This window comes from Opisthocomus hoazin, chromosome 1 (assembly GCF_030867145.1).
Source record: "Opisthocomus hoazin isolate bOpiHoa1 chromosome 1, bOpiHoa1.hap1, whole genome shotgun sequence".
In the NCBI taxonomy this organism is placed as follows: Eukaryota; Metazoa; Chordata; class Aves; order Opisthocomiformes; family Opisthocomidae; genus Opisthocomus; species Opisthocomus hoazin.
Genome location: NC_134414.1, coordinates 56,335,054 through 56,348,401, shown reverse-complemented (window position 1 = coordinate 56,348,401; position 13,348 = coordinate 56,335,054). Strand labels below are relative to the sequence as shown.

General features: G+C 35.6%; 1 protein-coding gene across 1 annotated transcript; it reads left to right on the top strand.

Moving 5' to 3' along the window:
- The first annotated feature begins 1,282 nt into the window (after nt 1-1,282).
- Nucleotides 1,283-8,726, top strand: SLITRK6 (SLIT and NTRK like family member 6). Its single transcript, XM_009934287.2, has 2 exons — nt 1,283-1,368; nt 4,667-8,726. Exon 2 carries the CDS (start codon nt 4,682-4,684, stop codon nt 7,199-7,201), a length of 2,520 nt encoding a protein of 839 aa, XP_009932589.2. The 5' UTR covers nt 1,283-1,368; nt 4,667-4,681; the 3' UTR covers nt 7,202-8,726.
- Nucleotides 8,727-13,348: the final 4,622 nt, after the last annotated feature.

Here is a 13,348-nt window from a genome sequence, read left to right as displayed (position 1 = left end):
TATAAAAGCATCCCATGCAGAGAAAAATCTTCCTTGCATGATAATAAATATTTTCCTGTAGCCCTACTGTATATGCTAATTACTTGCTTATGACCACAAAGAAAATAACAGCTTAAGAATGATACATGCCTTTAAGAATAACCCCCCACCCCCAAACGTTTTTTTATCAAAGCAATGTGTCATGCAAATACAATAAAATCGCACATGGATAGATACCAACACACTATGCTAACATCTGTAAAACAGACAATTACAATCTAACCAGTTTTCTTCCTGCAGAACAAGATGGGCAGTTTTAAAAAGCACTGACACCAATCATTAGGCAAGCATGAGCAATAATAGTCCACAATTTATTTTTTTTCAGAAATAAAATATATACAACTGTACATACTCATCCCTACCCCAGTCACATTGAGTGGACTGGACTGAGAGCTGTACTGTCTTATTTATGTATTTGAATAATTCTGCACTTCATTGTGATAGATATATTTTCCAGAGGACAAGGTTTCCCTTGTGGTGTGTTTTGTGGAGTGTATTTGGGCTGGAATGCTTTCAGTTTCTAAAGCGAGCATTTGCAGATACGAACTAAATGCAAGATCTGCCGAAGAGAAAAAACTGCAAGAGCTGCATTGGATGTTTACTGTTTTGCAAAATCAGCCATTAACAGACCTTAAGCAATCTGGAAGATATTTAGGTGAATTTTACTTTCAAAGGTTCAATTAGATAAGGGAAAAAGGAGGTGACAGAAATTGCAGGAGGAGGAGGAGCTGATCTGTCTCAAGGTGGAGCTGTATCTTGTATTAAATGACATTGGCGGATTAAAGCTTTCTGGTAGGGAAGGGCTTAAAGGCTGAGTCAAAAGCCAAGAAGTCTCTTTATTTACGCCTACCTCCCAGCCCCTGGCAATCTGACTAATAACAAACTGAGCTAACAAGAAAGACTAGAAAGAGCAGAGAGAACACAGAAGCAGCTTGGATCTACAAATCTGACAAACCAAGTGAGCAAGTTGAGCTCTTCTGAGCATCTTGTTTGTTTACTGCACCCAAATGCTTGCAAACAGTTAACTGTATGCAGAAAGGTCAGCATAGCTGTGAAGTATGCTTTGAATATTAATTGAGGAAAAAGGACAACTGCTTACAGGACGGTCTAATATGCACGCTGCCTGGAAGAATTTTTTCAATTGAACACTGTATTTTGTCTTCTGAGCAAGGATTTTAACTTTATGGAGTTGTAGCGTTACCAGAGCTTGCAGCAAAGTGAAACTCAGAAGAAAGTGTGCATTTTTCACAGGGAAAAATTGCATCGCATTGAAACAGCTGCTCCAACTGTGCATTTCTGAGCATTTCAGGGAGTGTTACTGCTGTGCAGGTAAGAAAGATTCTGGTTAATTAGTTAGCTTAGCATATGAGAAATTCATTTCTCGGTACCAGTTAGATTTATTTTTCTGCATGACTTTGTGTAACTTTTATGTTAAATGGTGGCAGTTTTTATACTGTATTTCAAACAGTCTGGCAGGTACATTTATTCAAACTGCCAACTGTGTACAATGTGTGTATTAAGGAAACGCTGATTTCAGATCCCTTGAGAGGGGACGAATGGGTGTTTGTTTTTATTTCCTGAAGTGCAAGAATGGTGTTAAATGCATCATCTGACTGTGACTCCCTTCAGAATTTAATAAACAATCCCAAAGGTTTTTAGAAATTACCAATTCTTAGCTTCAGGCTTTGAAATTCTGCAACATGTATTTTTTAAAATAGCTGAGCTAAAACAACCAACAAGCAAAACCCCAAGTAAAATGAAACAAGTTATTTCAGTGTTTTAAAAACCGTTCATTATTACTTGTCAAGCATGTGGTGCCTTTGCTGTAAAGTGACTAGTTCTGAAAGTATTCAACTTTGCCTTGTAGAAAGGACTGTGACATTTTTTAGTCTTTTAGAATTCCTACTGCTAAAAGCTTAGTTACTGTATGCAGTTACTAGTGACTTACATGGAAACAAACAAAACAAACTTCTGTTACAATGTAGAATTTGCTGAAAAACCTCACCACATGAAACAAAGGTCAGCTTTGTCAAGTCTTTTAAATTAAATTTATTTTATAGTGAATTCTTTCAATTAAGTGTTGATAATCTGTTACTTGAAAGTAGCTTTTATTTTACAATAGTAGCCCACTGAGAGCTTAATTATATGTTCCTGAGTGTTCAGACCAAAAAAAATTTGCAAGAAATGAAAAAAGTATACAATTCTCCTATTAATTGCTGTTGTGTGTATATGTGTGTGTGAGAGTTCTGGCAGTGCTGCCCACAGAAGTAGGACGATGATTAAAACGGGAATGTTTTCCAATTGGTTACAAATGTTGTTACTTTCATATCTGAGAGAAGGGCTTTTGTTTTTGTAACCTAATTTCTCAATATGCAACAGAATGCAAAATGCTTTTCAGATTTTTAGTTTTTTTCATTTACTTTTCCTCAGGGACTTTGTAAATGCAGTTTGAATCTTATGCAGATTGAAGCTGGAATTCCTACACAGAAAAGGTCTACAGAAATGAAGTGTAATTAGTCGTACAGTAGGTTTGAAGCTGGCATCTGTGTCATCTGTGTCAAGAGCCTGCATTTTTTACCTTGGGTCATTGGAAAATATATTGATGCATGTAAAGCAAGAACAAATCTCCAGTATAATATGACTCTACAGTTATTCTGCATACTACAAAATAACATCTTGACATGTTGTGTCTTATCCAATGCTTGGGAAAACAAACTTAAAGACACATATATTAAACATAGACAGCTGGAGTTCAAAGAATGTTATATGAGACAACAAAATTATCTGTTCTACTGAAACAAAGATAAAAGGCCATATTTTTAGGGACACTTTTTCTCACACTGTTCTTTGCGCTTTCTGCTTCTAAACTCATACATCTACTCCCACTTACCAGGAACTACTAATGGGGAAAAATATAATTCATTGTGCACACATTTGCTGCGGTTGCTTTTGTGGGTGTGTGTGTAATACCCATACCACAGGACTTAAGTTCCTTCCTGTATAAATCTTTGCAATCCATTTTAAGGGAAGCACTGAGAAATGATGATCCTGGTAACAAAGGTACATGATAATTAAAATATGTATTGATGTGATGCCAAATCATATGGCCACTCTATAAGAAAGTTCATGCATGTAATCGAGTAGGTTCTTGTAAAAGGTTCTAATCTTTCAGAAATTACCACTTCAGCTGGTGAATTGTGCAGTGACATTCGGTACTCCATGTTTCAATAGCGTACTTTGAAAGATCAAGTGACCGTTATTAGATGGATTTCTTAAGACACCTGCTTAGTTCAGTCCTAGAATAAATAATGCACCCTAAAAAATTTCAGGTGTTTTAGATCATTCATTCTATTGTAAGATTTTTTTTTTTTTTTTTTTTTAGAAAATGTGGAAATATTTAGTTAAGGATTATAAACAGTGATTTCATTCCATCTCTTATATCAAGAATTACCACTGTTATTGATAATTAGACCTCTCTTGACAGAAAGTAACAGAAAATCTTCAAATGGATTATAGCAAGAATTAATTCAAACCAATGATAACAAATGCTTGATTTCAATGTGTAAATTTTGCTTGTGACCCAACAGTTGTACTGTAATGATGCATTTATCAGGTATAGCAAAATTCAAGATCAGTTTGACAGATTATAATTTCAGTTACATAATATATGGATGATACTGGTGATCGTTGACTTGTAAAGCACAGTTAGTTCCATGTACATTGCAGATTTTACAGTAATTAATGATCACAATAATTGGAAGGAGTCTAATAATTAATCTCAAAAAGTGTTTGCCACTTGCCTGCTTGTTTCTTCTAACATATACTGTGTTGTCAGTTCTCTCTTTTTCTTTATTTTAATTGTGTACACAATTATTTTACGTGTATATTATGTACAAACATATTACACTACTATGAGTTGTGTTCTCACTTTCACTAAATATCCACAAACTATAACATCTGCACCAAAATGTACGTAAAGAAAAAAAAACGTTTTGTCTACTTCCTTTTCAGTTTGGGGGTACAAGGATTGCAGAGGAAATACCTTTTGGTTTACATACATAATGCAGAACCAAAGGAGAGATTCCCTTTATCCTGACTTAATGGGCTTTTGCACATAACACATTGTTGAACCAAACTATATCTTATTTCTTCTATTCAGCAGCTGGACAACATTAATTTGAGCTTAGCAAAGTACTCTTAAAATTTGCAGTGCTATATGGTGACACTATGCAGTGATCCAAAATATTACATTAGCCTTGATAGAATTTGCTCAGGGTAGTAACTTATTACTGCTGTCCACTGGTAAAACATTCTATATTGTATATAAATTAAGACAACACACTCCTGATTATCTCCTACTTTGACGTACCAGCATGAAAGTACTGAAGCACTCCTCTCATGACTGTGTTAATTGATTCAGTACATTAAATTAAATATATTTTTCTCTGTTTAGAAAATAATTCAAATGTTTTGCATGATATAATATTGTTTAAAAGGTGAGGTAGCTCAACGACAAGTACAAGGAACAGTTATTGCTACCTCCCCATCCCAGGGAAAAAAAAAATCAACCATGTGAAATCATGACTCTATTACTTTTCCTTTTCCCTTTTTTTTTTCTTTGTTATAGAATCTGCTGGGCGAGATGAAGCTCTGGATTTTTATTCTATATTCAGTTGTGATTGCATCTGATCCTTTCCAGTCACAGCCTTCTTTTGCTTCAGTCAGAGGATCTTGTCAGAGTTTGTGTTCCTGTGAAGAAAAGGATGATACCATGATTATAAACTGTGAAGAAAGAGGCATCAAGATGGTATCAGAAATAAATGTCCCACCATCACGGCCTTTCCATCTTAACCTGTTAAACAATGGCCTGACTATGTTACACATGAATGATTTTGCTGGCCTTGTTAATGCTATCTCTTTACATCTTGGTTTTAATAACATTGCAGATATCGAGCCTGGGGCTTTCAATGGTCTCAACCTTCTTAAGCAACTTCATATCAATCACAATTCTTTAGAAACACTTAAAGAAGATACATTTAGTGGACTGGAAAATTTGGAGTTCCTTCAAGCAGACAACAATTTCATCACAGCGATTGAAGCAAGTGCCTTCAGCAAGCTCAACAGGCTTAAAGTGCTTATTTTGAACGATAATGCTATCGAGTATCTTCCTCCAAATATATTTCGTTTTGTGCCATTGACCCATTTAGATCTTCGTGGAAATCAGTTACAGACGCTGCCCTATGTTGGCTTTCTGGAACACATAGGTAGAATACTAGACCTTCAGTTGGAAGACAATAAATGGGCCTGTAACTGTGATCTACTGCAGCTGAAGATATGGCTAGAAAACATGCCTCCTCAGTCAATAATAGGTGACATTGTATGCAATAGTCCTCCAGTTATCAAAGGCAGCATCTTAAGCCGGTTGAAAAAAGAATCACTTTGTCCCACTCATCCTGTTAATGAACTTGAAGATCCTTCAGGGTCACTGCCCTTGCTTGTAACCACCTCTATCAGTGACAGTCACCTATCAACTAAGGTGATTCCTATCCTGAAAGCTCCTACTAAAGAACCAGGTTTAGTGCTTCATACTTCAAAGCCTACTCAGTTTCCAGGAATCTACTGTCCCATCCCATGTCACTGCACCAGCCATATGGTCTCAGGAGTTCTCATGCACTGCCAGGAGCGAAATATTGAAAGCTTGCCTGATTTAGGACCCCCTCCTCCAAATCCTAAGAAGCTTATTCTAGCTGGAAACATTATTCAGACATTACTGAAGTCAGATCTTGTGGACTATGCCAGCCTGGAAATGCTTCATCTGGGGAACAATCGCATTGAAATTCTTGAGGAAGGATCCTTTATGAATCTGACTAGACTACAGAAATTATATCTCAATGGCAATCATCTTACAAAGCTAAGTCAGAATCTCTTCCTTGGCCTTCAGCACCTTGAATACTTGTACCTTGAATACAATGCCATCAAAGAAGTTTTGCCAGGGACATTTAATGCAATGTCAAAACTTAAGGTTCTGTACTTAAATAACAACCTTCTGCAGTCTTTGCCACCGCATATCTTTTCAGGTGTTCCACTTGCCAGATTAAATCTGAAAACAAATCAATTTGCTCATTTGCCTGTAAGCAATGTCTTGGATGAACTGGATATGCTGGTACAAATTGAACTTGAAGACAACCCCTGGGACTGTACCTGTGATTCAGTTGGACTGCAAAAATGGATACAAAAACTGAGTAAGAATACAGTGATGGGTGATATTTTTTGTAAATCTCCACGACACCTAGCAAAAAAAGAGCTGAAATCCCTGAACAGTGAAGTCTTGTGTCCAGGTTTAATAAACAGCCCTTCCCTACCGACTCATGCTAGTTTTGTAGTTGTGACAACTTCTACTACTACTACCAACGCCGCAGACACCATCTTGTGGTCCCTTACAGATGATGTCCCACTTTCTGTTTTAATATTGGGACTTCTAATCGTGTTTATAACTATTGTATTTTGTGCAGCAGGAATAGTTGTTCTTGTTCTGCATCGACGACGAAGATATAAAAAGAAACAAGCAGATGAACAAATGAGGGATAGTAGCCCAGTTCACCTTCAGTACAGCATGTATGGGCATAAGACAACACACCAAACAATGGAGCGCCCAGTTGCAACTCTCTATGAGCAACGTGTGGTTACTCCCATGGCTCAGGTCTACCGCAGTCCATCCTTCAGCCCCAAACATACTGAGCAACAGGAGGAGGGAAGTGAGAAGGAAGCCAACAATTCCAAACATCTCCGTCGAAGTCTCCTGGAAAGAGAGAACAGTTCACCTCTTACAGGTTCAAATGTCAAATACAAGGCTACAGATCAATCTGCTGAATTTCTGTCTTTTCAGGATGCCAGCTGCTTGTATAGAAATATTCTTGAAAAAGAGAGAGAACTGCAGCAACTAGGAATCACTGAGTACCTAAGAAAAAATATTGTCCATCTCCAGCCTGACATAGAAGTTCATTATCCTGGAACACATGAGGATCTGAAGCTAATGGAGACACTAATGTACTCCAGGCCAAGAAAGGTTCTTCTAGAACAAACTAAAAATGAATATTTTGAACTCAAAGCTAATTTACATGCTGAGCCTGACTACCTGGAAGTCCTGGACCAGCAAACATGAAGTGAATATACATTGGGCTAGGGCCGAATATGTGTAAATCTATTTTAAGTTTGAACTGTTGTAAATAAAAGTGCCTTACAATAACATGTCAACAATCAGAAGTTAAGCACAACATTAATTCTAGCAAAAAAACCTCAGGTATCACTGTGGGAAGCCATGGGGTTGTGTGCAGGAAATATGTCTCACCCCAAGTTAAACATGAACTTTGTGTAACTGAACTGTGGGAGGAAGTTTGCTTATTGCAGTATTCCTCAACATTTTAAAAAGGTGTGTATGGCACTCTCTATTCTGTACTCAACTTATTGAAAAATGTTTGTTACCTTTACTCTTTCTTTCTTCCCCTTAGTTAATTAGATTCATTTGAAACCAACAAACAAACTGTGTTTGCCGTTATAAGGTTAGAATGTATTGGTTGGGTTAGTACATGCACTGCATACGTGACCATTGTCTACAACTACACCTAACATATCCTTATGATAAATGTGAAAGGAGTTGAATGTTGTCATACTAAATGTCAGTTGAAAAAAAAAAACACAAAAAGAAAAAAATTTTCTTGTATACACCCAGAGCATACAAATATTTAAGTATTTTACACGGAACTTCATCATGTGCATTCTGTATCACTATGTGGAAGGAAAAATATGTAACATCTTCAACAAAGAAAAAAGCCTTTTGCTACTTTCCCTATCTGATAGCTTTACGTATGTTTGGACAATTTTTTCTTGAGCTGCTGCTATAAAATACTGTACATCACTGGTGTTTCAATTCATAATATTGGGCAATTTGAAAAGCTACTGAGAATCAGCTGTAAATATGTTACTATGTTTAAAAAGTTTCATTTGTTTTTTTTTTTTTAAATATCTCTATATGTAAATAACTTCTGTGCTGGCTTTAAATATTCTTGGAGGAAATGAGTTTGCTGTGGCTAGGAACTTCCAAATGCAGATACAGGTCCTTTCCCAACCTACCGATGAACAACTCCCAGACAGAATAACTGCAACAGTACACACACATAAGACAGAATAATAGTATTTAGCTGTTTGTACAAAGATATGTTATATTTTCTGAAATTAGAAGAAATTAGAGTGTTGTGGGAAAATAGGTAAAAAAAAGTAGAACACTGCAGGTTTATTTTTGCAATGAATTCTAGCTAGATTTATATTTACTATTTATTGTGTATAATTTTGTATTTTTTTTCAACTCACAAGAACAGAAAAAGCTTATTTCTGGCTGCCATTCAAGAAAATCAAGGAACTGCTCTCTATCAATGAAAAAGAAATAAAGAGTTTTCTAAATGTCTTTTTCTTAAGGGTCACTTTTTAAAAAAGGCAGCAACTTCTGCATGCACAACTTCAGAACCGTTTTGAGGATTAAACACAGTGCTTCTCACTCTTGTCATAAGGACAAAAGCAGCTTGTCCAGAGTGCAGTAAGGCCATTCAATTTCTGTGCATGACTGACATGGTGCGAAAAAACACATTCTGACCTGTATTTATCTTCCTTTAAGCAAATCATTTGTAAACTGACTATGCATGATTTTGTTTTTCTAATTTCTATTTGTAGAGTGAAAGATCAGCTTAATCACTACACATCTACATATGTATGCTAAACTTATCATTGAAGTCTTGATAAACTCAAAGTAAAAAGATATATTCTGTAGTTCATCTTAATGTTGATGTCTTGCCTATTTGTATATACAAATGCAAGTTCTTCATATTTTTTGTACCTAAATTTCTGACAGAAAATTTTCCTATGCTACATAAGAAAGTCAGATTCTCAGTGCTTTCAAATTTGCATAGAGATCATGACTTTGATGGTGCTATAATAATTTCTGTAATTTGAGGATCTGATCACTTTGCCTCTGTTAACAAATCAATTTCCTTATTAATATTTTTGAGAAGTCATCAATTTTCTACGGAAGTCAAACTTGCTGGTTTCTAAAAAACAAACTGTCAGAGAATAATTATTTCCTCTTCCTATGGCTGGTAATAATTTAGTTCAGAAAACCTGTGGATTTGAGAGGATTAGGAAGAGTATATCTATTGACAACATACTTGTTTCATCGTTTTATTTATTCCAGGAAGTTAAAGATAGAGTTAAGTATTACTTGTGCAGGTAAGGGTGAGACAAAAGGGAAAATGGAGTTACATTAATTTTTATTGTAGGTATCTGATGTTATTTTAGCTGTCCTTGCATATTCAAGACGTGTGAATGGGCTCCATGGATATGCCTTAGAACCTATGGAAACCCATGTCCTCATCTGGAGGAGCAACTTAAGCCCAAATGGAATAGCTTAGAGCATCGAAATGACACTCGATGTCTACATTTAAACAATTTTTTTTCACACGGAAAAAAATGTAAGTAACTTTATTATTTGAATTAATTAAGATTCAATGAAAAATTGGAATCAGTCAATGGAAGTGACACTAGAAAGCTTTGAATATTGAATCAGACCTGCTAATATTGTTTTTATTTCAAATTCTCAATGATCTAAATTTAGTGTAGAGGAAAAAAAAAGAAAAATACACATAGAATCATAGAATCATAAAGGTTGGAAAAGACTTCTAAGATCATCAAGTCCAACTGTCAACCCATCACCACCATGCCTGCTAACCATGCCCTGAAGCACCATATCTACATGTTTTTTAAACACCTGGTACTTGATAACACAGTTTAGTATTTCAGTGTCTTTCATTTTAGTAGCTATTTCCATGATTAAAAAATGGGTATAAAAATAATACCATGCAATTGGCAGGACGCAGGGAAATGATAATTCAGGCCCTCAGGCTTAGATTTGAGAGAAATTGCTTCAGACTGAAGACAATTGCCACATGCATAGATGTCACTTTGCTTAGCTGCTAACAGTTACTTGGCAGTATGTTGAGGACAACTGTGTGGCAAAGTGTTCTTCTTCATTGCAGTCTCAAAGCATCAGAAAGAAGAGTGAGCTGAATTCATGTCAAAGCAACTCAGTTATACAGCTGTATCGGAGCATCACTCATTAGGATTAGAGAGAGCTTTAGCTTTTAGCTTTACCTCAGCAGGGAGATTCACATCATTGTGTAAGGGTAGTTGTACTCTGGAAGTCTGTTCCGCTGCAAGTGGTTTTGCAGTATCCAGGAATCACTGGAATGTGGCACATCACCCACTTTCCTATCATCTGCCCCTACTGGACTGCCATGTAGTGAAAGTTCGTATGATGAGGAAAGAGGGGTCTGTCAATAACCTTACCTCTTAATAACATTCTTAGGCAGCGATTTTCCAGCTATGAGGAAACTTTATATTGCTGTAACAACAAGGATAAGAATTTGGCCTTATATCATTATTCTTCAGCTGAAGGATAAAATTATCTGCTGATAAAAATAAAATCATGATGTATGGAAGATATCTAATACAAAGAAAGAAAGATGCAATATCTGTTCCTAAAAGTTCCTTGGAACATTTTCATTATATCAATTAGAAATATGTCGTTAATGTTATTGGTGTTTGCAGAAACCTGGGAGGGCTGCTCAGAATTTATTTTGTTAAAACAATATTCTCATACTTGTTAATTTTTGTTCCCAGTGACAGGCACAGTAAAGAGGTTTGATACATTTCACTTAGCTAGAATAATGGAGGTTGGAAGGCAAAGCATGTTTGACAGTCTGCAACAAAGTGGATCCATTTTTCTCCTGTCAGCATGATAGTTTAATTGAGTGTGAGAACAGTGCTTCGTCAAGCACACTGGCATAAGCGGCAGCTATGTTACTCTAGTTAGGGTACCTCAAGGTAATCAACACTACCATTTTTCCCCTCTCATTTGAGTGAAGAGAATAAATAACACTATAGACCTGCTCCCCAAATAAACAGATATTAAAGCAATTTATTGCACTTATTAGTTTAAACTTTTTTTATCTTTTCAACTTTTAATACTGATACTTGAATATATTACCTGCAGTGATGCCTCTCCAAACTTCTGAACAGAAAAATAACCCACCCCCCCATCCCAAAAACCCTTTCAAACAAATCCTGTAAATTTATGCATAAATTAGGGTATTTGCCTATTCAGAAATGATCCAGTATTTTCACACATTGTTCTCCATTAGAGTGACAAATCAACATTCTCTAACCAAATTCCGAATGAAAATGAGTTCATACTTTTTGTCAGTGTTAGGTCAAAGCTATCAGATTTTAATCCAGAATTTTTACACCTGCAGTTAATATTTATCTGATTGGAATCTGAGGATCAGATTTTGGCCCCTTTTTGCATGACAAAGGAGACCCCAGTATGACCCCAAATAGAGTATGTTTGCAATGTACCACTTGCTTACCTGCATAGAGATTACTAGTTTTGTAGTATGCTAAACTGAAAAAAAGTTTGACTGGGATGGCAAACCATCTTATAAAGATCCATTTCTGGTGTGTTAATAAAAAAGGCTATTTACCTCAAATAAAACATTATTTCACAATACAAAGTAATAGTGACAAAGGAAAAATGGAGGCTGAATCTCAAACTCATCATTTGAAGGGATTCTGGATTATCATTTTAATAATTAATAATCATTATTGTCTACAGCAATATATTTCATTAGTCACACCAACACAATCTTCAAGTTTCTCATAGATGCACTGAAACTGTCACTATGGAAAAAAACAATCTTTTGTCTTAATTCAAAAGATCAGCTGAGAAACTTTATTAAGACTGGCACATTTCTTTTCTTTTGTGCTCCCCAACACATAATACCTTCATTTCCATTAATGAATTTGCTGCTCAGCCGCAGGCAGCCCTCTGGCAGTACAATCTACTGTTGAGATTGAAACCTACTCCTTGGAGAGATTTTGCAGTGTGTGCATTGCCTTCAGTGGTCAGTTCCTCTGAGTCTTGATATTTGGTGCACCCTGTTGGATTTGAGGCAGGGGAGATGGCTCTATTACTGATCTTGTATTATTGGTCAAAAGACCTGTCTCTTTTTGATTTTATGAAGTTTATGATAGTCTTGATCTTGTTAGAGAAGCTGGTATCAAATCCTTTTGTTCCTTGAAGCTGAAGTGAACTGTAGCTGGAACCAATATGGGGAAGTTTATCAGTATAATGAAAATGTGTATTGTGGTGTTTTCTTTCCTGCACATCTCCTAACAGTCAGCTTTGGCTTTTTGACACAACAGAAAAAATTCTTAAGAGCCACAGTCTAATGGAAAGCAGCTAACCTTGAGGAAGACAGTAAAACTCCAGATGCTGTTCGGCCCTATGAAAGCAAGATGTGAAGAAGGACTTTTTTTTTTATTTATTCAGCTTCACCATGACGGTGTACAACTACATGTGCATAGCACATTTCATAAAACATTTACCAAAGTTATGTGTTTTAAGACATTAACTTCAAAATATTCACAGTGTGTTCCTCCTGCTACTACTGGAAAGACTAATTCTACTCCTACTATTACTTTTTTTCATACAATGGAATGATGGAATACAGAAAAGAAGAAAGCACTTGATTTCAAGGAGAAATGTTATTTATTGTAACGTCAGATGTTTGCCTTTATAGATCAATTAATTCAGATTACTTAATTTTAAGATAAATTGTTATAAAAGTTAGGAGTTATAAAAATGCTTCCAGTTGCAATTAATTACCAAATAAATTACAGAAGAGTGGGTAATTAATTGTTCAAACAGAAAGAAGTCTGAAATCTTTCAGATATGCAGAAATCTAATGGAATGTTAACATAAACTTGAACTTTAAAATTAACTATAAAATTTACTTTATTATCTCATAGAAGTTATTATTATTTTTAGTTTTAAATTTAAAGACATCTTACATTTCTGCATTTTTTGAAATTGAAAGCCAGCATAACACTTCCATAACGACACATATTTCAGTTAAATATATATTAAATGGTTCCATACTAAGACATACTAAAAAAATTAATACTTTCAAGCATAATCTGATACTTTCCCCATCTTTCCCTGCTGAAACTGTGTAGTCTGCTGTGCAAAAACATGCATATTTCCTGGGCAAGGAGATCAAACAAGTGGAATTATTTTGTGTCTCTGTTATATGGACTTTTTGGGGAGTAGAGTATTACAGTTTCTCATCCCTGTGGTGTGGTATGTTCACACAGTTTGTATGAGATGCAATTATCTAAGAAGTTCAGACTTATAACAATTAAATTC

Coding starts and splice junctions, on each gene's coding strand:
- SLITRK6 (XM_009934287.2), top strand. CDS start 4,682: ATGAAGCTCTGGATTTTTATTCTATATTCAGTTGTGATTGCATCTGAT.